The 26,043-nt window shown below is 39.3% G+C and overlaps 2 protein-coding genes across 2 annotated transcripts; one reads left to right on the top strand and one right to left on the bottom strand.

Moving 5' to 3' along the window:
* Window positions 1-1,588: 1,588 nt before the first annotated feature.
* On the bottom strand, window positions 1,589-13,275 carry LOC145464314 (ubiquitin carboxyl-terminal hydrolase 14-like). Its single transcript, XM_081448160.1, has 18 exons — window positions 13,121-13,275; window positions 12,885-13,030; window positions 12,107-12,139; window positions 11,030-11,134; window positions 9,095-9,198; window positions 8,828-8,945; window positions 8,143-8,205; window positions 7,740-7,875; window positions 7,287-7,305; window positions 7,071-7,153; window positions 6,536-6,567; window positions 6,262-6,327; window positions 5,522-5,614; window positions 4,978-5,100; window positions 4,552-4,630; window positions 4,089-4,196; window positions 3,629-3,703; window positions 1,589-2,891 (listed from the first exon to the last, which is right to left on the bottom strand). Exons 1-18 carry the CDS (start codon window positions 13,134-13,136, stop codon window positions 2,824-2,826), a joined length of 1,467 nt encoding a protein of 488 aa, XP_081304286.1. The 5' UTR covers window positions 13,137-13,275; the 3' UTR covers window positions 1,589-2,823.
* A 45-nt stretch (window positions 13,276-13,320) lies between these two features.
* On the top strand, window positions 13,321-26,023 carry LOC145464310 (telomerase protein component 1-like). The gene is made up of 12 exons (XM_081448157.1): window positions 13,321-13,897; window positions 14,373-14,557; window positions 14,954-15,182; window positions 15,753-15,848; window positions 16,185-16,296; window positions 16,589-16,906; window positions 17,398-17,516; window positions 18,490-18,705; window positions 19,080-19,292; window positions 19,667-19,864; window positions 20,194-20,415; window positions 20,829-26,023. The coding sequence occupies exons 1-12, from the start codon at window positions 13,475-13,477 to the stop codon at window positions 21,156-21,158; spliced, it is 2,661 nt and encodes an 886-aa protein (XP_081304283.1). The 5' UTR covers window positions 13,321-13,474; the 3' UTR covers window positions 21,159-26,023.
* Window positions 26,024-26,043: the final 20 nt, after the last annotated feature.

The raw sequence follows: 26,043 nt of genomic DNA, 5'->3' as shown, positions 1-26,043 counted from the left end.
GGAGTGCAAAAACTGCAATATTTTTGCAGTCAATTAGGAAAGGTCAGAATGTTCTAGAGGTAAGACGTTGATTGGCTTACATTAAAAAGACGTCATTCTACACTTTACAAAATGCAAATCAAACAAAGGACTTCTCACGTAATTTCACTTGCGCTTTGTCAAAACTCTGTAATTTTTTTCGCGCAAAACCGCGTCCAGACGTCCGTCTAACCAGCCAAATTTAAAGATAAATGTATGGAAAATCTTCTAGCCAAGCTACATCCTACAAAATTGGTGAATACAATCTTCTACCTAGTATTTTACCACCGAGGGGGTTCTCCCAGAAAAAATTGGCGGGGGTGTGAGCCCGCTTCCAAACCCCCTTACCCTATTTATGACTAAAATCTGCGATTTTCCCCTACCCTATTTATGACCAGACCAAAAATTCGATACCCTACCTATGACCGTTGCGGCTGACACAGTTGCCCCAAACATAATTTTTGAAGGGCTTTTGTTGATGGTCTTATCGATAATGATGAAAAAGTAGCTTCTTCCAAACAACATACCTTCTTTAAGACTAGAGTGCAAAAACCATATCCTATTTAAGACCAAAATGGCCAAAATCGATGCCCTATTTATGACCAAAACGGCTGAAAAGCCATACCCTTTGGGGCCGCATATACCTACATAGCCCGTATAGGGGACTATAAAATGTTTAAGCAAGCAACCGGAACGATGATCCTGCTGGTATACGTTGGATCAATAGTGATCTAATCGGCTTTACATGTAAAATGAAGAATACAAAAGCAAAAACCGACACAACGTAGAATGATTTTTTGAAGGTGTACTATATTTCGGCTGGCCAAACCAGCCTTCTTCAGGTACAATGGAAGATTTTACATTGGTGCGTGTGTTACTTGTGCTACTTGTCCCTACATTTCTCATGGACTTACTACATATACCTTCTTTTCTACCGGGGAAACGCGCGCCATAAAATCCAACCTGACCTGTGACACTAAAAACCTCATCTACATGATTCAATGTAACCGCTGTAATTTACAATACATAGGAGAGACGAAACGACGATTAAAAGACCGATTTAATGAACACCGCCGTACCATAGATAACCCTAACAACAAATCTAAACCTACTACAGCCGCCGAACATTTCCTGTCCTCTCCTAACCACACTGCTAACGACATGCAATTAATCCCCATCGAAAAAATCGTTTCTAACCGAGACTCTATCCGTAAGGCCAGGGAAGCTTTTTTAATTCAAAAAGGCAGAACAATTGATCCTAATGGTCTGAACATCCGCGAAGAAACATATTAATTGTTTCCATTTGTTTTCTTTTATTATGTTCCTTTATCATGTTATTTTATTTTACCGGATGCTTATCTTCGATTTACACTATCTATTACTTTTGCGTAAATATCGGCTACATAAAAACACGCACCAATGTAAAATCTTCCATTGTACCTGAAGAAGGCTGGTTTGGCCAGCCGAAATATAGTACACCCTCAAAAAATCATTCTACGTTGTGTCGGTTTTTGCTTTCGTATAGGGGAGTACTCCCCCCCCCCCCCCTTTCCCCCGCGATTTTAACGTTGCGATTCACAAATTGTGTAAAATTCAATTTTGGAAAAAGTTATTTGCCTTCGGATTTCCATACAAACACTGTAATTTCTGACCGCCTTGCATACTCGTCAAGATGGCATCGAAAACCGTGATAAGGTCTATTGCTGAAACAACTCACTCAGGAAAGAGTTAAGACTGAAGCAGAGAAGAGGGAGAGATACTGGCGTGACAAATTGTATTATCGACGACGAGGACCATGCAGACCTCAATTGAATTGCATGTTCAGGTGCACAAGGAAAGAAAACGAAAGAAAAAGATTCTACAGACCACCAGCAAGAACGGTCACGGGTGGCATCCTAAGTGCATGCCTTCTCCTCTTTCTTTTTGATGTATCCTCCGGTCGAATTCGGCAGCCTTAACTCCGTCTTATGAATCTCAGGAATCTGTATGATACTAGTAACAGTAATGGTCTATGGCAAAGAAAGCCCAAAATGGTAGAAATCACCAAAAACCACAAAGGTCACACATGGAAAAGTTAGTTTTATTAGTCTTACTTGTAGAATGTTCGTATTTCGGAATATTCAACGTTATAAATCAACGATATTTCGTTCCCCATACAACTTCTCATAAAGCGGGTTCCTCGCGTAAGCTACAATTAGCCTCCTACTCGCAGACATTCTTTGGGGTCGTCATGCAATCTTCCTCCCTCACATGAGGGAAAACGATTGCGTGACGAGCCCAAAGAGCGTCTGCGTAATAGTTCAGACTCGCACAACGCGAGAATCAATGTTGCGCTCTTCTCGAGACTTGAGCTTAGTGCGTTTGTGGTAAAATTGAACGGCACTCAAGGCGTGCGTGCAACAACAACAACGACATTTATTTCTCCCATTCGCTCCACCGAGCAGCCTGTATACATTCGCCCCCTTCCCTCAAAAAAATTGAGGGAAATCGTTTTTTTTAAGGGCTGGGGGCGGATGTACACAGGCTATCCACCGAAATATAGTAATGAAATCAAAGATTTGGACTTGATCCAGGACCAACTGACTGAGATAGTGCGGAACAGAGGAGAGCGGAAAGAAACTACAATAGCGTGACTAGAAATTCACAACTTAAAACTCACATAGCTCAGTTCAAGTCTTTTTATTAAACTTTGATTGAAAACGCTTTTGAGCGTTTAAACATTTCACGCATTTGTTTTGCCGTACGTTAGCGTATCATCTTGTTAATAACAGAATTCCATTTTCTTGCTGTGTATGTCCCTGGTGTTCATTGGTCATCCTCAACTTCCAGCTGACGGGGTCGGTAGAGTAAAACATATGCACAATGCCAGTCACCTAAAAAGAAAATACAATTATTGTAGATAATATGGTAGGCCATTTCCGAGTTGCTTTGTGCCTCTATTTCAAAACGACTCTTCGTGCAAAAGGAGTTTTATTTGCACGAAAATAAACCTGTCTAACCATTTCATATGAATGGTTTGTGCAGAGGCACAAGGTAACACAGAAATGGCCTATTTAAAAAGCAGAGACTCTGACGAAAGTCATTGTCAATAACAGGACAGATGCATTAAAACTGTCGTCAATTTATTTTTTACGATAACAAATTGTCAAATTGTCCGCTCTCGCTCGTTGACGCATTGCATAAATTATAAATTCATGTGTCTGTCCGCACATTAACGATGAAAACTAGCCAATGAGCGCGTGAGAATTTCTGCAGTTATCGTAAAATCTTGTCTGATCCAGCATGTTCGGACGGTGTCGGCTCATAGTGCTGGGGAAATAACTTAGAAGACTTGAGGAAGTTACAACTGTCTACACTCCAGCACTTTGCTGACTGGAGGTTAAGCTTTCCACTGTTTGTTCCACTTTCCATTTGTGTTATATATAGCTTATAAACTGGTGAGTAAAAATTTAAAACCCTGTGTTCTGTTCATCCAGGGGCCATTCTGTGTGGGGTTATAAATTATACATTCATGTGTCTGTCCGCACATTGACGATGAAAACTAGCCAATGACCACGCGAGAATTTGGGACACTGTAACGAAATATGCTGGGGTGAATTAGAGAACGTACCTCCACCGGAGAGTTTCAGAATCTGTTCTGTTGTGGTGGTCGACATGTTGTCATCATCGCACTTCACCCACTCATCTGCAACACAAAGCACCAAGTATTGTAATCTTTCTTGTTTCCCTGTCGTTCGTTTTGTCTCGAGGATCATTGATTGAAAGGAAGACAGGAATATGGGATAGAAAAAAATCATAAATCTTCCGCAACACCTTTTTGTATTACACCCAACAATCCTTAGTGTAAAGAACAGAAAATCGACGGGCGAAAAGCTCTGACTTGTAGCTCGTTTGGAAAAAATATGCTTTACGTTTTGTGGTTTGGGTCAATAAGATACAAGTCACGTTCTCTGGTCGCTTACTCTCTCTGGAGTAAGTTGCTAGAGAGGCAGGTAAAATATCAAGCAATATCAAACATATCAATTTGTGAGCTCTTCGTGTGTTAGACAGACTACAGCGAACGCTGTTACCTCCTTTCCTTCTTATCCATGCCAGGTAATGTCCCGAGGACGACGACCGTCCTTGATGAGTCAGCACCGCGGTCAGTTCGTAATATCCACTGTTGTTTGAACCAATATCTTTAGAGAAAATAACAAACCATATTTCATAAACAGTGACAAAAATGGAGCTCGTTTACTAATGAAGAGTTCTTAATTCCTTTTCGCATCTCATCCACACTTAAATGATGGTAAGACCTAACAGTGAAAAGAGAGATTTTTGAAACGCTTGTATGACAACTTTCTATTGTGTCCACAGGTTACCACTTTCCGAAAGTGCACTGACTGAACGCGTCGTTTTTTGTGCGGCGTTCGAACGGAGAAAAACGATACGAAAACGTCCACTTGAACACCTATATCCCAGTGTCACGACGGCTTTAAAGGACTGGACCTATTAATTTCTGTTAAAATTTGTGCAAAGTTGTAAGATTCTGACCATCAGGAAATGAGAACGGTTCTAGTCTTGTCTTCTTGTCAACGTCCATCGGTTCCTTTGCTCCTTCCTTTTTACGATTCTGAAATTAAAAAAACAAACAAAGTATAACAGACGCTCATAAAACAAAAAAAACAAGGTGGGAAACAGTGGCAATGTGGTGAACATTGTATAAGGAATGAAACTATTAAAATGAAGGAGTATTAGCTATGAGTAACTTGAAAATCTAAATGTAGTTTGGCGGGGTGAAATGTGGTAAGAATGAAACAAAAACATCAAACATGGATGCAACCAACTTCTTACAACTAACATCCATCAAACTGTATGTTAACCAGCACAGAGAATGGCTATTTTGAACACGGAAAGATTCAACAGATCTTTTTTGCGGAAGCTGTTTTGTTTTCTGAGGATCACGTTTGCTTGTCTCACCGCAGCCTCTTCCACTTTCTTGTCCTCTATTTCTTTAAATTTCGTTCTTGCAGGCATCAACTTTTGCTGTAGTTCTTCACTGCACAAGTCAAACACATCCAGGGACATTGGAAACTTAACATCCTGTTGTACAAATAAAGGAAACACAACGCGTCTTTATCAAAACTGAACTCAAATCAACACTGTACTGAACAACTTAAGAGTCACCTGTGAGAGCATCTTGTTTCACCCGGCGAAAAACAAGAGCCGAAAAAACCGGATGCTCCCGTAGGCTATATAAAGGGCAGGAAAGTCGAATCAGGGCAGGCTTTGAGCTAGCATCTGATTGGTTGAAACGACAAGATCTTTGCTCCAACTGATTAGAGCGAATCGCAAGAATTCTTGGCTATCTTTAAGGTCTCTAAGCGAAATGATAATAACATGACTGATAAATACTCTCTTAAGTTAGGAAACACTACTCTTACCCATTAAATTAGATCAGGAAAAACTAGATTAAAAGCAAAACAGAGAATAAAACCTTCAAGCCCTAAGAGCCTTACCCTACCTTGAGAATTTTGGCATTAATAGCGTCTTTCTCCTTAAAATAAAACCTGACAAACTGGACAGTCAAGTAAGCAGGGAGACGACTCAGCTTGGACTGAGGAGCAAGGAAACAATACAAATCAAGTTACTTAAGTACTTAGCACGGTGAAAAATGTTCCAAATATCAGAAACGTTGTCAATTCAAGAATATAGTATAAACAGGTTGCAAAACGTTTGGTGACTTGAAAAAATGTACAGTAATCTCTTCCTCATCGAAAAGATACTTTTACTCAGTAGGAATGAGCAAAAAACTCATACGATGCGTGACACTGCCGAAAAGTTGTATATAAGGCTCAAAATGCTCTGAAAAGTGTCAAATTTGTTCTGATAAACTAAACGTTTTGGGCTTAGCCCTTCTTCCACTGAAGAAGGGCTAATCCCGAAACGATTAGTTTATCAGGAAAAAATTTGACACTTTTAAGAGCATTTTGAGCCTTATATATAAATACTTTTACTGCACATTAGTAAGTTATTTGCATTAAGATCCGATGCACATAGCTAATTAGAACGAGACAATGTGAAAAAACTTAAAACCTTCTTTTTTCCGCACATCTACAAGCCAAAGATCGTTCCTTTTTCGCCTTACCAGAACATCATGGTTTAATTAGGTCATCAAACGAAATGCTGTAAGACAACTGAGGAATTTAAAAGATTAGCTAGAATTAAACATGAAGGATGGATTTATTATATAGATAGACTTACTGTCTTGGTGTACACTGCGTCTCGGCCAAGTGTTGGCGAGCGTTTTTCGATACCTTCCTCAAGACGCTAAAGAATAAAGGCAAATTAATACCATCATAACAACATGCAAGAAATAAAGAGAAACTAAAACACAAACAAACAAAAGACCAAATGTTTGCAGGAAGAGACTCCAAGAATTTTTTTAACACTATTAGAGAGAATTGAATAAGAAAGGCTTGAGGGAATATTTTCAATACAAAAATTAACGAAATTAATAAAGGACATTTCGACTTACACTTTTAAGACCAGTGTGCAGGTACTTCACATCTGAAAATCAGAAGAGAACAGTAAGCAACACTTCATTCAATATTGATACAAAGTCAAGCACATGGGTCATGAAGAAATGGATCTCTGAAGGGATATTGAAACTTGTCATGAAATATTAGAGACAAATAAATATTTTATTATCACCAAAATTATCTGGCTGAGTACTATGAAGAAAAGTACGAATACCTTAAATTTTATATTATATGTAGACCCTTAGAGAGTTAAGAAATCAAATAACAGCAGGGTTGTTTGATTCATCTGTTTTGCTATGTGCAGACTGAAGTCTTCTAAATAGGCTCTTTGCATGATCCGGTCACATGGTATAAAATCACCCATACTGGTGCGCAAGTTGCGCAGTGGGACTTCCAAAACAAAGGCAGGTCCAGGTGGACTGGTACGAGTTGCACTGTTTTGGAAGTCCCACTGTGCAACTTGCTCACCAGCATGTGTGATTTTGTACCAAGTGACCAGATCGTACAAAGGGCCTATTGATCATCACAAACCTTGCGAGATAAAACAACTCAGTTGAAAAAGCGTTTCATTGGACTTGGTTTCTGGCTCATCTGGGGCCTCCGTACACTTCATACTAAACCACAGTTAAGAAGTAAAACACTGATAAATGTAGAATAAAAATAGCTATCCCTACTCCTTTGTAACACAACAACAAAAAGACTTTAATTACCACTCATTTTAATAAGAGAATATAGCCCAAAGGATACACTGATTCAGACTCAATTCCTGTAGAAAACAAAAACAACAAAGAACTCAGTCCTCTTTTTGTTCTCATAAAATATCAATGCTTGATGCACATACGCACATCCTACAGTAATAACCATCTCTGGGCAAGCTTTTGTGCAAAAGCATGATATCTTTACAAGTGAAAATAACATGTTATCTTCACATGGCAAGAGATCACCGTTGCTATGGTTGCATAATATATTGCACACTTTTCGCAGTGAAAGTTAAATTGTTTGGTATTTCATTGATGTTGATATAATAAATAGAACATTACATGACCACTCAGAGATACAAAATTTCTCTTCTTGTGTTGAAAAATGTTTCACTCATTCGCTATGCTCACTCATGATATATTTTTCAATACTCAAAGAAAAAATTTGTATCTTTGCCTTGCCATGTAATAAATATCCTCCATGACCAACATGTTCACTCACCAAAATATTGATCAATGAATCCTTTAGCAGCAGCAGCAGCACTAGCTCCACCATGGTCTTCATTTTCTTCAGGTTTTATAGCTGGTAACTTCTGCTGCAGCATTCGAACAATCTGTGTCCAGCATTCATTTGCATCCTACACATATCATTAACAGACATGCAAACTGTTTCAGTCAAGTCACATGTGATTAGTTTTCATACCCCTTATGTAAATCAGTGTTTTTTCACCCGCTCTCTTGTCACTTACAGAAGCAGCAGCATGATTTTAAACAAAGTGTATAGCATACATATATCTGCATGTATAGTTTATATCAATTTTGTCTGTTATAAACATGGCTTTAAACATAAGTCAGCAGAATTTAGCATTGACTTCCATCTGCCATAAAGAATAAATTATTTTTACCTGTTGCATGTATATTCCTTGTTCTGTTTTCTCCGCAAACTGAGGAAAGACCCTGTGTAGTATCTATAAAAGAGAGGTAAAAACAGCCATTTAAAATGAGTTTTTTTCTAGTTCGTTTAGAAGTGTACAGGTACACAACAAAAAATGGAGTGATTTTGACTTTGTAAAGATCTAAACATTTCAACAACAGCAGAATCTTCATCCCTAGTTATATTTAAGACCCCAAGTGCTGATCAGTTGGATAACAAACCTGGGGCACTCTAACACCCTCATCCTGCAAGACCCTGACACATCCCATGATACATGGAAACATGTTGCGCTACAGAAATGCTAACAAGTCAAAAGACAATGCACAAGGTTTGATACTGCACTATGTGACACAGTTACTCAAATCCTTTTAGTATCAATTCTAAATCCTTTCTGCTTGAGAAGCTGTTGTTCTGCAGTTGATCAAGTTGATGACATATTAATACCTTTTCTTCCAAAAAGTCTTAAGTTATACTACATGTATGTGACACACATTACTCCCTTGAATTTCCCACAAAAAGTTTCAATTTGAATGTGAAGAGTATCACAAGGAACAAGACTAGTCCAAAAACCATAAAGTTTTGCAAAATTTACAACATGTAGTTCCCAATTACCCAACTAACTGTGCAACCTGTTGATACAAAAGAATTGCCCAAACCTGCAGAAAAATAATGGGTGGCAAAGAATCTGGTGTTTTGTCCATGATTTTGTAGAGATCTCTGAGTGCCGCTGTAATTGAGTGCGCTGAGTCCGTTGGGCTTCCAAGAGTGTTGTATCTGATACATAAAAATGCCACAAGATTTATTTGCTTTTTAAACAGTGGTCTAAAGGAATACAATTTCCAGTAAAGAAGCAGCATATTAAAAAATATCCAATACATGATAAAGATCAAATTAACAAGAATGCTTGAGAAAAACGGCCATACTTTACAAGTGAATCCTTTAGTTCCGGGACATTGCGCAAACATTGCACAGTTGCATTCATGTAACAGGTGTTTCCAAGATTCTGAAGCCCAGTTGGCATTTCATACTAAAAGGAAAGAAGGAATCCAACAACAATTCAAGTAGAAGGATTATATGACAGATCTGTTTAAGTTATGGCAACATGTTCACTGAAACACGAGCAACCCAATCACTAATAAACAGGGTATTAAAACTGGGAAATAGGATGTACTGTAAGTGGTGATAATGTAACTGTAGACACAGGCGTCCCAAACTCACAATTCGAGGAATCGATCAAATATTAATGATTTATGTAGGCGTATCGAGTGAGACATGACTGCCTTAAGTGCGCTGTGTTGTGTTACACATTGGGCCACTGGGAATTTGAGCGCTCTACAAGGCATTACAACATATGGAATTTAAAATAATGAAGGATAAAATCGCGTGATGAAATAAAATGTTACTTTTTTTGTAATAAAATTAAGAAAATATACTCACCTTGCCAGGTTTCTGCTGACCATTTGGCCTATTTTGTCGTTTTTGGGGGGTTTTCAGGTGTTTTTCGCAGCTTTCTGTAGACGAAGTCAAGGCTGGACACTGCTGTTTCGAAAGACCTGGACCGTGAGGCTGTTTTCTCGCTGAAATTCAAATCTGCTGCTCGATTTTTCCCTCCAACGCAAAGAAGGATAGTCCATCGGTCCCCTTTTCCAGTCGGCTTGGAAAAATCTTCAAACTTTTTGCTCCAATTGGAACAATTTTTGCTTCACTACTGGAGCTTTCAACTTTACGCCACACCTTGTGACTGTCCTCCAGACTACAGCACAGCTTGAAATCAACATTAGTGACCGCTCCTGTGTGAGGCATCAACATGCTCCCTTGGGGTCGTTGGGAGAGGGTTACATTTTTTAACCGAAATTTTTGACTGTGCGCCCGTCTGGTAAGTTGCATTTGTCACGCAGGAGCGGTTGCTAGTGTTGATTTCAAGCTGTGCCGTAGTCTTGAGGATGGTCACAAGGTGTGGCGGAAAGTCAAAAGCTCCAGTGGTGAAGCAAAAATCGTTCAAATTGGAGCGGAAAGTTTGAAGATTTTTCCAAGCTGACCAGAAAAGGGGACCAATGGACTATCCTTCTTTGTGTTGGAGGGAAAAATAGAGCAGGAGATTCGAATTTTGGTGAGAAAACCGCCTCGTGGTCCAGGTCTTTCGAAACAGCAGTGTCTAGCCTTGACTTCGTCTATAGAAAGCTACAACAAACACCTGAAAACCCCCAAAAAATGACGAAATAGGCCAAATGGACAACAGAAACCAGGCAAGGTGAGTATATTTTCTTCATTTTATTCTAGAAAAGTAACATTTTATTTCATTGCACGATTTTATCCTTCGTTATTTTTAATTCCATACAATGCCTTGTAGAGCGCTCAAATTCTCAATGGCTTAATGTGTAACACAACAGCATGCACTTAAAGCAGTCACGTCTGACTCGATACGCATACATAAATCATTAATATTCAATTAGAATCGTGAGTTTAGGATGCCTGTGCTGTAGATTGATCACAAAACTTCTTATGACCATCTCAACACATCATCAAGCAGATCTACACTGTAGGTAGACAGGTGAAGAGAATAAAGAAAATCAGCAACTAGGAGACATTGTCATTTAGCCTGTGTGGCAGGCATCTAAGGGAAAGGAAAGGGGAAAAAATGAGCATGCGAAGTGCAGGAGGATCGAGCGAGCAAAGTGTGGCAGGATCAAGTGCATAAAGCATGGGACGATTGAGCACGCAAAGCACGTGATCAAAGCGTGCTCGATCCTCCTGCACTCATTTTGACCCTTTCCCTCCCCCTTTTCCTCTCCTTCTACAGCCTGCCACGCAGGTTGTTTAATATTCTAAGAATCAAGAACTGTTTGAGATCCACTTACAGCTGAAGCTAACTGTGCTTCTGTCATGTCTTCAACAAACACAGTCTTTTGAGCAGGTGCTTGTGGCAATTCACCAACAGATCCCATCATCAGAAGGGTGATTCCCTGGGCAAAAAGTAAAGAAAAGTATCACAAAAGTACATCAGCCTAAAAGAAAAGCATTATTCTGTAATTTCCTGAATGAAAATTTAAAACCTTGTGATCTAGATATTTTGGTCAAGGATCTTCGAACAATCTACATGTAGGTTATGGCTGGTTTGCAGTGTCAAGCCATCAAAAATAAAAATCAGAACCATTCAATAAATTAAGTCAAGAAGCTGGGATATGAAAGATGATTGGTATATAAACAACCTCGCCAAGATTTAGGTCTGTGCAGTTTTTCACTCTCCCGCTATTCAGAGAAGTGTTTCACACAAATTTATAGAGCTTTATATGGAGTCGCCATGTCTGTGCCCCTTGAAGGGACACAAACATGGCGGCTGTAAAGTAACAGAAACATCTGTCATTGAGTTTTGCCATTGAAACGAAAAGTTATTACTCTAGAGCTCCGACACATTGAAATAAATACTTTTTCTATAGCAACAACTGTTTAGTTAGCAGAAACTTGAGCAATAACTCATCTTTTTGACTATTCGAGAGCCTTATCAGGTCGTCATTTTAATGTCACACAATGCATAAACTTGGAAATTCAAACGTGCCCTATTTCAAAATGAAGAACCCTGTCGAGCTTAAACGCTGCAAAACAGCAAGTTGTTAAAGGGTCTTACATCTGATGAAACTAAAACTTCAGAGGGATTGGTAATTTCTTATTTTGGAAAATGATGACGTCACATGAAAAGCGGCAATACAGATGAATAATAAAATTGGTCTGTAAAAATAGAAAACACATGTCATGAGATGTCACTGAAAAACTCAAACATTTGTCTGATCCTGAGCTTAGCACAACATTTAAGTTCACATAGTCACTCTTGTGTTTCCATCATGCTATTATGAAATGAAATTGACCCAATCATTATGTAAACCACCCAGTCAGGTAATTAGTTAGATAAATATGATTTAACTATTCCTAATACTTACATTTTTAATCTTGAAGTTTCCCCAATCATTATCCTGAATTGAAAAAATGGTAAATAAAAGTGAAGAGCTTCAACAATGCTTAAAATAAAATCCCAGGACCTTGGTCTTATTTTAAAAAAATGCAACTTAGAATAATAAAGCTAATGAAGTAAAGTTGTATATATACCTAATCCTTTGTGATCATGAGAAATTAAGAAAGCAATAGCACAAGGGGATATTGCAGTACCAATATGTAACCTTAGTCCACAACATCATTACAACCACTTTATATTTTTGGTCTGAGTAAGCACTCAATCAATCAAGCCAACCTGGTTGACACAGCCAGCATTGTAGTGTTTCACCCAGATATCTCCAGTTATTCTTGTGTACCCCACCCTACAAACACACACACACCTCCCCTTTCTGATGAAAATGTCTTTAAACAACCCCTGAAGGAACAACCTCGTAAGAGTTCCAGCCTCTGGCCTCTCAACCTTTGAAGATCTCTTTCCATGTACTTTGGGGTACTAAAATGAACTTTAGTGGCCCATGTCGTTTAATTAGAGATCACACTTCTTTATTGTTAAAAATACAACTGAAACATGCAATCTTGGCTCTTCCCCAGTCAAAAGATGATTTATTCCTATGATTTAAAAAAAATGGCGAACTGTATACTAAATATAACGTAAAGTTTAGTTGGATCACGTGGTCAATTTAGATATTCACAAGATTTGTCAATGATAGTGTTTACACATTTAAAAAATAATGCATCAATGAATTGAACGGGTAATCAATGTACCTTCACAACAGATCCCTTGAACATGACCTTTTGCCTTTCAGGAGCTACTCCTGATAACGCAAAAAGCTGCGCTTTGAACAGTTCTGGAGATTCGTCGCTGTCCAACTCCACATTCTCGAATTTTTCACGTCCCCACTTTACTGACACTACATTAAGGAGCAAACAAACCACAGATTACATCGACTACACAAGTGTTAAATCAGGATGAGACCGGGTGTAACGATGAAATCGCATACCTTTAAACACCGGCATTTTAGACAGATTTTTGACTAGAAAAGGTTGAGTAAATTTCTGATTCTTGAAAAGTTGTTAGAGTCTTTTGTTGACATCCGCTGACCTACTAGAACACAGTTTCCCACGGTCAAATCTGCGCCGTCTATATCCACGCTGAAATGACGTCACCACGGGTGACAAGTCCGCCTGGTTAGTGTTTCCAAGGACTGCAAAGTCCTTGTCACGAGGCTCAATCGGCCCATGATCATGCCTTCGATGAGAAGCACACCCAGTGCAAGCCCGAATCCCTTACGAATGATGAGCAAATTATTTCTCAATCGCAGTACGAGGTGAACATCACAGAGGGCAGTTCACACATGCGTGATCCCGATTTAGAAAACTCAAAAACTGTTAACAATACAGAAACTATGAACCAAACTTCAGCTCTCGAGGGTGTTCCTTCGCAAGCAACTGTGAACGCAGAAGAACGACTTCTTGTTGAGGATTTTAAACCCGGTCATGTTAGCCACGTGGACAACGCTTTTGAGAAACAAACTTCAGGACATGCAAAGACATCAGGTATCGACGGACCGTTAAATGTGTTAGCAAAAGCTTCAGATGAAGAAATTGAAAAAGTTGTTGACGAGTGTTGGCAAGGCATCGAAAATACGTGCAGAAACCAGCGGGATAGAACATCTTCATCGACTGAGTTGAAGACCAAAGGCTGGAGGGTTGTCAGACTGTTTGTTTCGTCGACCTTTGCCGACTATCATGCCGAGAGAGAAGTTTTAGTGAAAAAAGTATGTTTGACCTCAGTTAGAATTTTTGTTATAGTTAAAGTTAAAGTTTATGGGGTTGTCATGCACGAATACACTGGGTCACAAATAATGTTTTAAAAATAGTTATTTAGTTGCCGGTGTTTTAAAAGGCTATGTCAATAACAATTGAGGTTAAAATTCTAACTTAAGTACATTGTTAGAATCGAGGCAAACTGACTTTTGAGTAGAAAGTTGTCAGAATCTATGTTTCCATGGAAACCATTGGGGAGGTTGTCGTCCTTCCACAAGACACAGAAGTGTCATTGACACTCTAACTTGAGTTACATTATTTTATTTTTAAATTTGTTTTTTTATATTATTTTATGGAGGGGGAGGGGTGAAAAGTCTCAAGCTATAAGGTTGACTCATTGCACGTGACAGTTAATCTAGAAGAAGGGAGGGGATGGTAAGACAATCATTAGAAATGCCTACACCCAATTACTTTTACATTATACAGGTTGTTCCTGAGTTGCGTGAGTGGTGTGAAGAGAAGTCAATCCAGCTGATTGAATGTGATCTTAGATGGGGTGTCCCTAAAGATTCCACAACTGAAGCAACTATCAGAACTTGTTTGGGTGAACGTGATCGTTGTTCAGATGAAACTGATGGGGAACCATTTTTCTTGAACATGCTTGGAGAAAGGTGATGACTTATGATAAACAAGTATTTTTGTTTGACATTCAGGGTTTCAGGAGATACAATTAGTAGAGGAGACTTTTTCCGTCAGCTTCAAATCACCAACATGTTAATTTAAAAGTTTCTTCTTCTTCTTCATCATCATCATCATCATCATCATCATCATCATCACCATCATCACCATAAAATATTTAGCCCCCTAAATCTCAGACAAAAAGAAAAATTCAAAACTTACTTATATATATAACTGTAACTGTTTTTTAACAATAACAGAATTATTATTATTACTTCTAATAAAATGAAATGAAAAATACATGTATGCCTGCTGGACTTATTAATGCAATTTTACAGTACTTTTAAATATAACTTAAACAGTTAGGGGTGATTTTTTCCCACTTGTAGGTATGGATGGATTCCAAGTTCTTCTGAAATATCACAAGGGATTCAAGAAGAATACAAATGGATCTTTCCTACTTCAATAACACATATGGAGATCATACATGCAGCGTACAGAATGCAAAGTCAAAATGCGGCATTCCTTTTAAGAAATGCTGAGTTTCTCAATGATCTGCCTCCAGAGATGATGAAAGCATTTGTAGATGTTCATCCTCTAAACAAAGCACAATTAAAGGTTATTTATGTTAATTTATGGTGATGGTATACAGTAAAAATTTAAACTTAATTATAATAAAATAATAATTTGAGGCACCCAGGGGTTTCATTAACATTTTCAGTAGGAGGGTAACTGGCTCTCACAGGCAGACAAAGCTTTTTGAACTGAACTCCTTTATAAGAAGAACTTTCCTCTAGATGGTCAAACCAGTTGGGCAAAATCATCTTTACAGCCCAGTAATTTGCCTGGTACCAGGCCGTTAATGAATCCACTGGTAGAGACCTCAGCTGGGAGACTCAAAGCACTAGCTTTTGGCACAGGAATATCTGACATCATTTTGGTTTTCAGCATGAGGCATGATTGATCAATGAGGTATCACCTCAACAGGGAAATAAGTAGCTTTTGAGAGTGTTAACATGGGTGAGGAAGGGAGGACCTGAATGGGACCATGTCATCTCAAACATCTGTTATTCCCCCTCCCCCACAGCTTGCACCCCACCATGCTGATTGTTACCCTCTGTGATTTGTCAGAAATCTTGAAAAATAAAGAAGCTGTAAACAGTGAAACTATTTGTATTTTGTTTTTAGGCATTAAAGGATAAGCTGAGACAAAGATTCCCTGAACAAGTATTTGACTATTCCTGTCAATATGATGGGATTGACAGGTCATCGGGAATGGCAAAGGTATTTTTACAGCTGCCAAGTAATATAATTTCTTGTTTCTCCTTGGCTTATAAATACAATTTCAAGCAGAGTGGAGACTGGTGACCTTGTCACCTAGGTGACGTTACATTATACAGCTCCAGAAATTATCCATACCCTCCCCATGCAAAGTCACTGTTAATTCTAAGGGGGTGTGGTAGGGGGGTCGGGTGGAGGTCTGTGCTCCAGCAAGCAAGGCACTGTGAGAGATTATTCACATTCCCTTCCAAACATTTTCAAACTGGATTTACCAGTAACTTGGAAAGGTCTTTTTTCAATCCTGTTCTAAATGCCTTCTTATATTTTCAATTATTTCAGGTCAAACTCAAAGGGTTAGAAAATTTCAGTCAAGCTGTGCTTGAATTTTTCAAATCAGCCATTAGCAGATCAGTTCCTGAGGTGACTCAAGGACTATCCACAGAAGAAATTGGTAAGTCTGATTATTCCATTTAGACAGGATGCTGGGCCTACTAAGAGTCACCCCAACCCACCCTGGCTCAGTATTTTTGTTGATTACCCCAGGAGTATACATGAAAATGGATACTGTCATTTTTTTGGCTGGAAGCAAGCATTGTAAGAGTATTAAGTGACTTCCAAAACATTGCAACTAACATCAACCTCAAGGCATCTGCACCTCCCTGTTGCAAGGATTAGAATAAAAAAAATTTAGAACCACAAAGCTATATATATGTTTTTTTCGTTCCATCATTTTCTTTGCACAGAGCTCTCAATGCACAACCAGTTCATTGAACTGCGAGGTCAACTCGTGTTGGGACGGAGTAAAGAAATTTCTACTATAATGCAATATGTTGAGCATGGGACTATATCTGATGGACCCAGTGCAGAGGGCCTTGTTCCACTTATGGTCCTGGGCTCCTCAGGATCTGGAAAGTCAGCACTGATGGCTCGTTGTACACTGGAGATTAAAAAGCTTGGGTTGCCATTATTCTTCCATTTTGTTGGGGCTGGACCAGGATCTACAAATCCTGTCAAACTTGTAGAGAAACTAGTCCGATGGCTGAAGAGTTTGAGTGTAGCAGGTTTGTGAATTTGTCACTAAACATGTTTTTAAAAGTCCAAGCCGATTTTGAAAAGAATAATAATATCTGAAGTTGATGTGAGTTACAAAGAAAAACCTTCTTATCATCCTAAGTTAAACATTGTCATAGCGTTCCTCTTAGAAGGCTTGCTACAACTAAAATGGAAAATCTTTGAAGCTGATAGAGTTGATAAAGAGTGGAAAACAGGGAGGAAAGAAAGGGGAAGAAAAACGAAAAAGAAAGAAGAAAGAAATCGGACCAAAATCAGAACGACAGCTCTAAAAAACCTGAACTGAGTACTAAGTACTGAGTACTGAAGAAGTTAAAGATCTGGGTTGAAAGAAAATTGTCCTGTAGAATCATCAACTTTAGCTTTACCCTCCTATACAATTCTTAATATTGGAAGTAAACAAAAAAGGTGATCCCCAGCACTTTGTGTTAAGCGTATGGCCTAATTGGTTCTTGCTTGTTTTTGTTGCTACACCCTGAAGATCCTCCATATCTTGAAGACATGAGCAAGGAACAACTCCAACAAGAGATCAAGAAAGAATTAGAAGAAATTGGCAAAAGAGGTGAAGTGTTTGTGGTCATCATTGATGCAATCAATCAGGTAATTATAATACATATGTTATTTGCCAGCTGGAATGTCCATAAAGTGTAAAACTATGGCCGAGGTCTTGAAAGTGCTGCCCGAGGCTGCAGGCCGAGAGCAGCATTTTCAAGCCCGAGGTCACAGTTTTTCACTATACAGACCGACTCTAAGTCGGTAAATAACTTATTCAATTTTTCCTCTCTTTCAAATCACTTTTATAATTATGGACCTTTTCTACACACACATCGCGCACGCGTTTAATACCATGACGATGGCCAGAGATATGAAAATCCGGACCGGGCTAAGAACCAATTAGATTGTACGATTGGTTACCGTGCTTACTTCTTAACTTTCTTATTTCTCAATATCTCAAGTCCGTCAATCATAGAGAAGTGGCATACATGTATGTGCAGTGCATATGTCAGTGAGCAGGCAACCTGGCTAAGGGTCTATTGAAGAAGGATCTTTATCACGGACAGAACATTTCTCTATTTTTAACATCAAATCTACAGCCATACTGAGACCTCCGTTCTCGTTTTAAAACACTGAGTTTATCTATCGTCCTTGTCAAAACGATGCAAAAAACGTGTTCAAAGAGAAGAGTTTTCAAGACGCAGCGAAATAGAAAGAGCGGATACCTTTTGCTGAACACTCAGACGTAATTTACAATTGTGAATGTTGCGTCAAGAACGTTTTGTCTTATGTCACTGTTTCAGCAATACTCTATGCCCGCTTTGCTGAACTATTTTGGGAGATGGTTACACCAGAAAAGGTACTTTTCCAGGTTTGAGATTGAAAAAAGGAGAGATTCCACCAAAAAGTATAGAATAAGGGGACGGGAAAAGGGCGTGTCACAATATCTCGAACGCCACACCCAACGCCTGATTAATTCAAGTTTTTTGTAAGGGGACACTCATGTGAAATATGTTGGGACAAATTGCTCGATTATTAGCCTAGAGGCCATTTTTCCTTTCTTTGTTCCTTTCTGTAGTTAGCGGATGCTGAAGCAACAGACCACATGGACTGGCTTCCAAGTATTTTCCCGCGCAATATTCGTTGTGTGATCAGTGCAGTGACTGACAGTCGCTCTGCTCGAATCCTGTCCAGTGAGCAGCGCAAGCCCCATGCAGTACCACTTCATATAGGAGAACTTGACGAGTCCGCTCGACAAGAGATAGTGAAACACACTTTAGGAAAGTATAACAAGGTATTCCTCCGTTTTGTTTTCCCCATAAGCTAGACGTTTCCTAACTTTTGGGATTTTTAAGCTTCCAAAAAGGAATGAAACCGCTCTCAGTCACTTTGGTCAGATTATTAGGTCAAGAAATCGAATTAGAAAGCTTCTTCTTACTTAGACAACGGGTTATCTGCTGATGCGAACTAGCCAGCGCAATAAATACTATTCATTGTCGTATTACAATACAGGTCAAGAAAGAGTGGCTAACTCACCAGCATGATAGGCCCGCAGTGCGTGCAGTCGTTCTAGATAACTACATGTGTGAGTACATGTTGTTGCAAATCAAACGTTGAGAGATTTTCTATAAACATTTTACAATTAACTCTTTCATTTACTATTTCAAGAAACTCGATGCAGAGCAGATGGAGTTGTTAATTGGTTCAGCGGGGTCGTGTAATCCTCTGTGGTTATCGTTGTCGTGTGAAGAGCTACGCGTGTTTGGAGTCTTTGAAACAATCACTCGTCACATTAGGAGTTTACCAGCCACGTTAAAAGAACTTCTGCAGTTTATAATGAACAGACTTACCAATGAAGACCAAGAAAAAAACATCTACAAGGTATTTTATTTTTGAGTGGCCGCCTCTATAGGCTCCATTTCTGCCACTCTCTGAAATCCGCTCTGCTGGCGGTCTTCTTTCCCGAACAGCGGCTGGTCATCGAGCTTACCGCCTCTATAGTACTCTTCAGTGTCCTATTACAAATAAAGGTGGTATGCTCACGCGTAGAGTTTCGGATTTTTCTAGTCCAATCAGAATGTGAAATATTTCACGTCAGCTTGACGTCATCGCAAAATTTCATGTTGCTTAGCAATGTCCCTGCATAAACACGACAGTCCCTTTCCGGAAAGCTATACTGCCGAGTTTAGAGATTTTTGTCTCACAGATTCCAATAAAATTATGTCCAGTTTTTTTTCTCTCTCTCTCTCTCGTAGGTTTTAGGGCTGCTGGCGTGTAGTAAAGGTGGCTTAAGGGAAACTGAGCTCCAATATCTCCTCAGTGATGATTTCACTGAGTCTGTCCCGATGATGATGTGGGCTGAAGTAAGACGTACATTAAAACCATTTCTTAGAAACATTGGAGGGAGAAGAGAACAGGAAAGACTCGATTTCTTCCACGCATCAATACAAGAGGTTACGTAACCAGACTGTTTAATCTGTATTTTTCTTAACTGACTGTTCATAGCAGACTTTCATGGTTGGGAACAAAAGGAAAACGTACATCATGTTTTAATTAAACGATTGTCTGTTTTCATTGAGTTGTGCTACAAAGTTTTTTAACCAATCGCAGTGCACAAAGTATCTTTTTTGTGTTATATAAAGATGTTTATTACTTTGTTACATGAAAATGTTATAAACGTCTTCTTTATATATCCTTGAAAAAGTCAATGCTCTTCGCTCTTTGACCAGTGTACATTACAGATCCCCTCCAGTTCATGAACGCCTCTTCTTTTTTCTCGCAGGTTGTATTGGAAACCATTCTCGTAGATTTTGAGGAAAAGAAAAAGTTTCATTTAAAACTGGCAGATTTCTTTGCAGATCACTGCAAAGATGAAGAGCGAGTGATCTACATGGTGCCAGAACAACTCAAATTAGCTGGAGAAAAGAAAAGACTGTTGGAATTCCTGAGAAAGGATCAGCGCTCCATAAACAAACCTGGCTTTTGGAAAATCAGCTACTACAAGGTAGTTTGAATATAAAACACTGGAGATAAATTATTGTCTTATTACTTTTAAGATATTTTTCCCCTTTTTGCCTTTTTCGTCATGAGGTGTTTTTACGGCCTTAAAAACTAGGATATTTTCGCCTTCTTTATAGTTAATTTGATTAATTGCAATTTTTACACGCCTTGTACTAAACTGTGACAGGCGCGATGGCTTTATAGTTAGTATGCAGGACTCCTATTCGAGAGCTCTGAGTTCAAACCCTGACAAAATGCTCGGGGATCTACCTCTGGCACTGGGTACCAGTAACTTCATCACGGTTATTGAAACTGGATTCGAACACCAGCTTGACAACTGAAGTCACTTGCCTTGGAAAGGTCTAGATATGAAGTCTTTACGTTTACTAATAATAAACTCCTACTTTTTCTTTTCAGGATCTCCGTTGTAACAAATTACTTCATCAGGGAACAGCATTTGCCCACGACGTTCACATTTGCCAGTTCTGCAGTACAAGGCGGGGGGCTTTTGGAGACGTGTTTCAATTGAACAAAGATTCATGTTTCATTTGTGGACGCTTTACGACATGGAAAGACGATCAACGGTCCGCCATGGTGTGCCATTTTCATAAGCCGCCTGGACCGCCAAACGTGAAGATGTGCATTTTATGCAGAAAGCCTGCCTTTCAGAATGCTGTTAAGTGTTACTTGTGTCCTATGTGTGGGACTGTGGGGATTAAAAAATGTGTCATGCTTGTCGGGGACTGATTGCATTCCAGGTGATGAACTTTAGCAGGAGTAAAAAGAAAATGAACATATCTACAAATATTCGGAAAGACATTGTTTACACTGTCGTATCGGCGGGGGTATTTTGCAGAACGCAAAATGCCAAATGCACTGTTTCTTACGTTTAGTTTCATTAGTGTTTGGTTGCGGTTATTTGTTGGACAGAATACCACAATAGAGATCATGTAGCATTTGCCCCGCAAACGCAAGCAAACATGAGTGAAACTAACTGTAAGCAGACAGTACCTTCCGCGTTCTGTAACATTTCCCGCCGCTATTGTATGGGATTGAAACAGAGTGAAGATGTTGCGTCATGAAACATGAGCTGTGATGCGACACTTTCGTTCTCAGTCAATCAGATTGGTGCGTCAGAGGTTTAAATGAGCAAACTCTACACACAATAGTCAAGAGCTTACTTTATCTTGAATTTTTTGCTCCGTCTATCGCCCAAGGTTTTGAAGCATTACCGTACGTATAGACTATACCGATATTTAATTTTTAACAACTTCATCGTTGTTGCCAGTTCAAGTAATGCACTAACGGCTCAACTCCAAGATTTTCAGTTCGATGTTTCTTCGGCGTCAAATAGATTCCATATTGGCGTGCGTCTGTTTAGTAATTGATCACAGATGACGTCAAAATGTGGTAAGAACAGAAAAGTGGCACACGAGGCGATAGCCGAGTGTTGGATGTTTTCGCCACATTTCACTGCATTTTGATAAGTAAGAACCAATCAAATTGCAAGGATTTATGGTATAATCAGCCATTTTAAGTACTTTAAATGTAGTTGTTTTATCCGTATGAAGGTGTAAAGTTTTATTTTCTTTAATTCTTATTTTTTCATACTAGTGTAGCGGCTAACAGCTTCAATTGTTCACTTGGTGATACAAGCATGAAATTTGGCAGGAACATTCTAAATTGTCTATTCTTTCATTCTAGTCGATTAGCCACCTGAAATTCGCATTAACAAGAGTTTTTTTCAAAATGGCTAAAAATGGGAACGATGTGATAAAATGGCGCCCATTTTAAATAATATCCTTACTTCCAACTCATCTTGAAGCAACATTTGAGCAGTTTATTACTCCCTGATTACAACGTTTTACTGCTAACATCCTTTAGATACAATTGACTATTCCATCCATCTTTCAGTTTCTGAAAATGGCCAAAAAATTCTAAAGAATTACTTCTTTAACAGGCGCTCACGATCTCATAGTACTGTTATATACAGGTTACATTATGTGCCTATCCGGTATTCAGTACGGTAATTCAATACGCCCAGCAGTTTCTTAGCTGGGTAATTCCCAAACAATTCTTTTTTAAACTACCTCTGATCACGTATAAGTTTCAAATACACAAGTTACATTACATGCCTACTTCAACCGAATTCTGATATTCAGGACACCAATTTTATTACACCCAGCAGTTTCTAGCTGGCTAATTCTAAAACAGCTTTTCAAACAAGCTTTTGGTTTCGTAACAGTGTCAAATAGTGCTGCTATACAATTTACATTGCATGCCTACTATAGTCGATGACCAGGTGGAGCTACTTTTCACACAAGCAGCTACACAAAGCTGTACAATTCAGCCCAGAAGGAAGACATTTGCAGCTTCCACAACAGTCCTTCGTTCAGCCACATCTGGTTAGTTCTCGACAACTTGCAGCAACTGATGGAATGTCAGTCCAAAGTATCTGCCACGTGTCATCTCGCCTACTCCACCCCAACCAGCTGGACTTTTTGTGACAGGTCGAGGGAGAGTGGCTTGACCCCAGATAATTCTTCCTTGGTAGGCAGCATGCTCTGAATGTAGCTTGAGGGCAGACCGAGGTGGTATTGCATCATACGGCCTCTGTTTGCGAGCGAAGAAATTTAGTCTTGCATCGTTCCCACTTGTATCTGCACTGGACCTGTCATACATGACCACAAAAAAACTGCTCTAGACTCTGCAGATCAGCGTCGTCAAGAGATGTCACACACTGACTGAGTTTGGTGAAGGTGGTCGAGACCCCTTTACACTCATTCCATGTTTGCCATGCAGACTTCTTTCCTTAGCCACGGAAAGCAGACACAGTGTCGTATCACGTGAAAGAATGGGAGTTCACTGGCTTTCTCTGGACCGATTTTGTTTACCAATTCGTACACTGGAATCTATCGAAAATTTCCTCCTTGGCCAAATGCAATCCACTTTTTTTCAAGACCAGGCTCGTTTAAGGATTTCTTGACAGATATGGCAATAACTACCACATCCGTGTCGTTTGCCTTAATCATTAAAGCCTTACTGCCGTCCATTGCCGCATGTCATGCGTGCACAAAAATACGTGGGTCTGCCTCTTTGTGCATACATGGTGCTAAATCTTCTAACGCAATTACGCGATTGCAACAGACGTATTCCAAGCACGGCATGTCTGCTTCGGACAACCGGTCCGCAAGAAAATGGTAACGTTCAGTCTTGTTGTTATTCTCTCTCAGAAAGCTTGTCCAATTTTGGGGAGTCTTGCTGGTCGGTGTAACCCTTCTTCGTATCCCTTTGCCCCATTTGGATCGTGCCTCTACTTTCAGGCTGCACTCCTTATACACATCAAACACAATGTCAACTCTTTGCTACTTGTTAGAATATGATATAACTCTCGGAGGGATGTCCTCATTGGCGCAGTCATCAAATGTCTCTGACGTACGTGGGGGTTGGGAGTTGACAAGAACTCAGTAATCCATCTATGATGATTGCATCTGCCTCTGGTTCTGTGTTTGGCATCAAAGTCTTAGACTCAAGTATCTCAACCAATTGCGATTTCTGGCATGTGTGAAGTTTCCCACTGTCACTGACGGAAGCTGGAGCTGACTGGTTTTCGTGCGGGAAGAAATCATGCAAATCACACTGTCTGCTTTGACATGAAATGAAAAGTTAGGAAAATAGGTGACAGTCGTCTTTCAGTGTCCTCTCCTTGGAACTGGCGGCACTGGAAATTTCCTCTTGCTTGAAGAAAGTGATCTTGTCTTTCTATTTGATAAAACAAGGTGTGCTCTTCTTTCTTCAGTCCTTCAATGATGGATTAGAACTGATCTTTGCCTCTGCTATAGTGAGTAGCAACAAGTCTTGAATTAGCTGGATCGGCAATGTTCTTAGCTTTTTGTCTAATACGACGAGGTCTGCGGACTCTTCTTCAAAAGGATTGCCCATTTCTTTAAATACTGTGAATAGCTTTTCCACTTTCTCAGACTGCTATTTGAGCACTTCCGCCTTGTTCGTGATGCCTGCTACTGATTGTTGTATCTTAAGTTCCCGCAACCTCTTCGTAGCGAGAGACTAGGCGGCTCACCTCTGGTCCAGCTATCATCCACCTCCAGAGTGCTGTAGGGTCCTCTGTCAAGCCTATCGCTCCTCCATCATCCCTGATGACTGCATTGTTTTGTTCGTGGGCTTGGTCGATTGCAATTGAATAGAATTCTTTGCAAGATTTGTGCTACTTCTGGATGTTGTTGATCGATGGTCATCATATCTCTGAGGTGAATTTAAAGCCACCACGCATAATTCACATTGTTGTTTGCAAAGAAATAGGGCAAAAGTTCTGCCAGCTTCTCACGATACAGGCAAAAGTTGGCTTCTCTAAATGAACGAACCAATGTTAGAATGGTTAGCTCTAGAGCTAAAACGAAATGCGAACTGTGGACTTTCGAGTATTCGTTTCTTACACCACTCTTCGAAATCAAGAACACCATGTGGACTTTTAAGATGTATCTCTGCTATAGCTATTATATGCAGCTTGCCGCTGCTTGTATAGACAACATGCTGTGATATGATGTGCTTGACGAGATCTGGTAACACTTGAGGCTGACAGATAAGATTCTGTAGCAACAGATTAGGCAACTCCTGCCTCAACAAGAGCACTTGTCCAACCACTGTCCTGAAGTAAAGACCCTATCAATTTCAGAGCAGCCATTTCTATGTGAAGACCTATATTTGATATGAAACGTCTGAAAGGTTTACAGAGCAAAAATCTTTAAAACGTATGTCAACCTTTTGACCCAAACACAAGTAATATATGAGGGTTAAAACTATATATAAAATCTATTAACGAAATAACCTACGTACAAAAGTCTAAAATACTTACAGACATGCTCCGCTAGCCATGATAAAGGCTGCTCCTTCTGCGACTCTTGATAGCCTGCGGACATTTTTGCCAGCAGCCAACGTTTTCTACTCAGCTATAGTATTTTTTTAGTTTCTTTGCTCGACAATGAACTACTGTACTGCAACATCATCAACTTCTCCTGTATAAGACTGCGAATTAACTCTATACCTAGAGTTAATGGCGGCCATGTTGAGATAAAGACCACCTGTTTAGTTAATCGTTAAAAAAAGGTGTTATACCGCCAAATTTGAAGTGGCTAATCGATCAGAAAGAAAGAATACTTAATTTAGAACATCTCTGTGAAATTTCATGCTTGTATCACTAGTGAACAATTTTGCCAAAAAAAAATGTTAGCCGCTACACTGTACTTAATTTTACACGACCCCACAAGCCAGAGGTTTTAAAATTTATCGTGTATAAAAGGTCATCATCATCATCATCATCATCATCATCAATGCGATGTAAGTTAAGTTTTGTATGTGATGTAATGTTCTAGTATTGTAGTGAGTGTAAATAATATCACGTCACCCTGTTGTAAATATCGTTTTCAAAAGTAGAAATGAAACCCCGCAAAAGGAATCTTGAATAGAATAGAATTTGACAGTACAAATTAAATCAACCATTTAGAGTCTTATTAATTTTACATTTGAATGTTAAAACTCGTTGCCTCTTATCACTTATGAAACGTATTAAACCCAGTTTACTTTAATTGTACAGTTTAATACGTCTTTAATAACA

This window comes from Orbicella franksi, chromosome 12 (assembly GCF_964199315.1).
Source record: "Orbicella franksi chromosome 12, jaOrbFran1.1, whole genome shotgun sequence".
NCBI lineage: Eukaryota > Metazoa > Cnidaria > Anthozoa > Scleractinia > Merulinidae > Orbicella > Orbicella franksi.
This window is presented reverse-complemented; position numbering and strand designations above follow the sequence as displayed.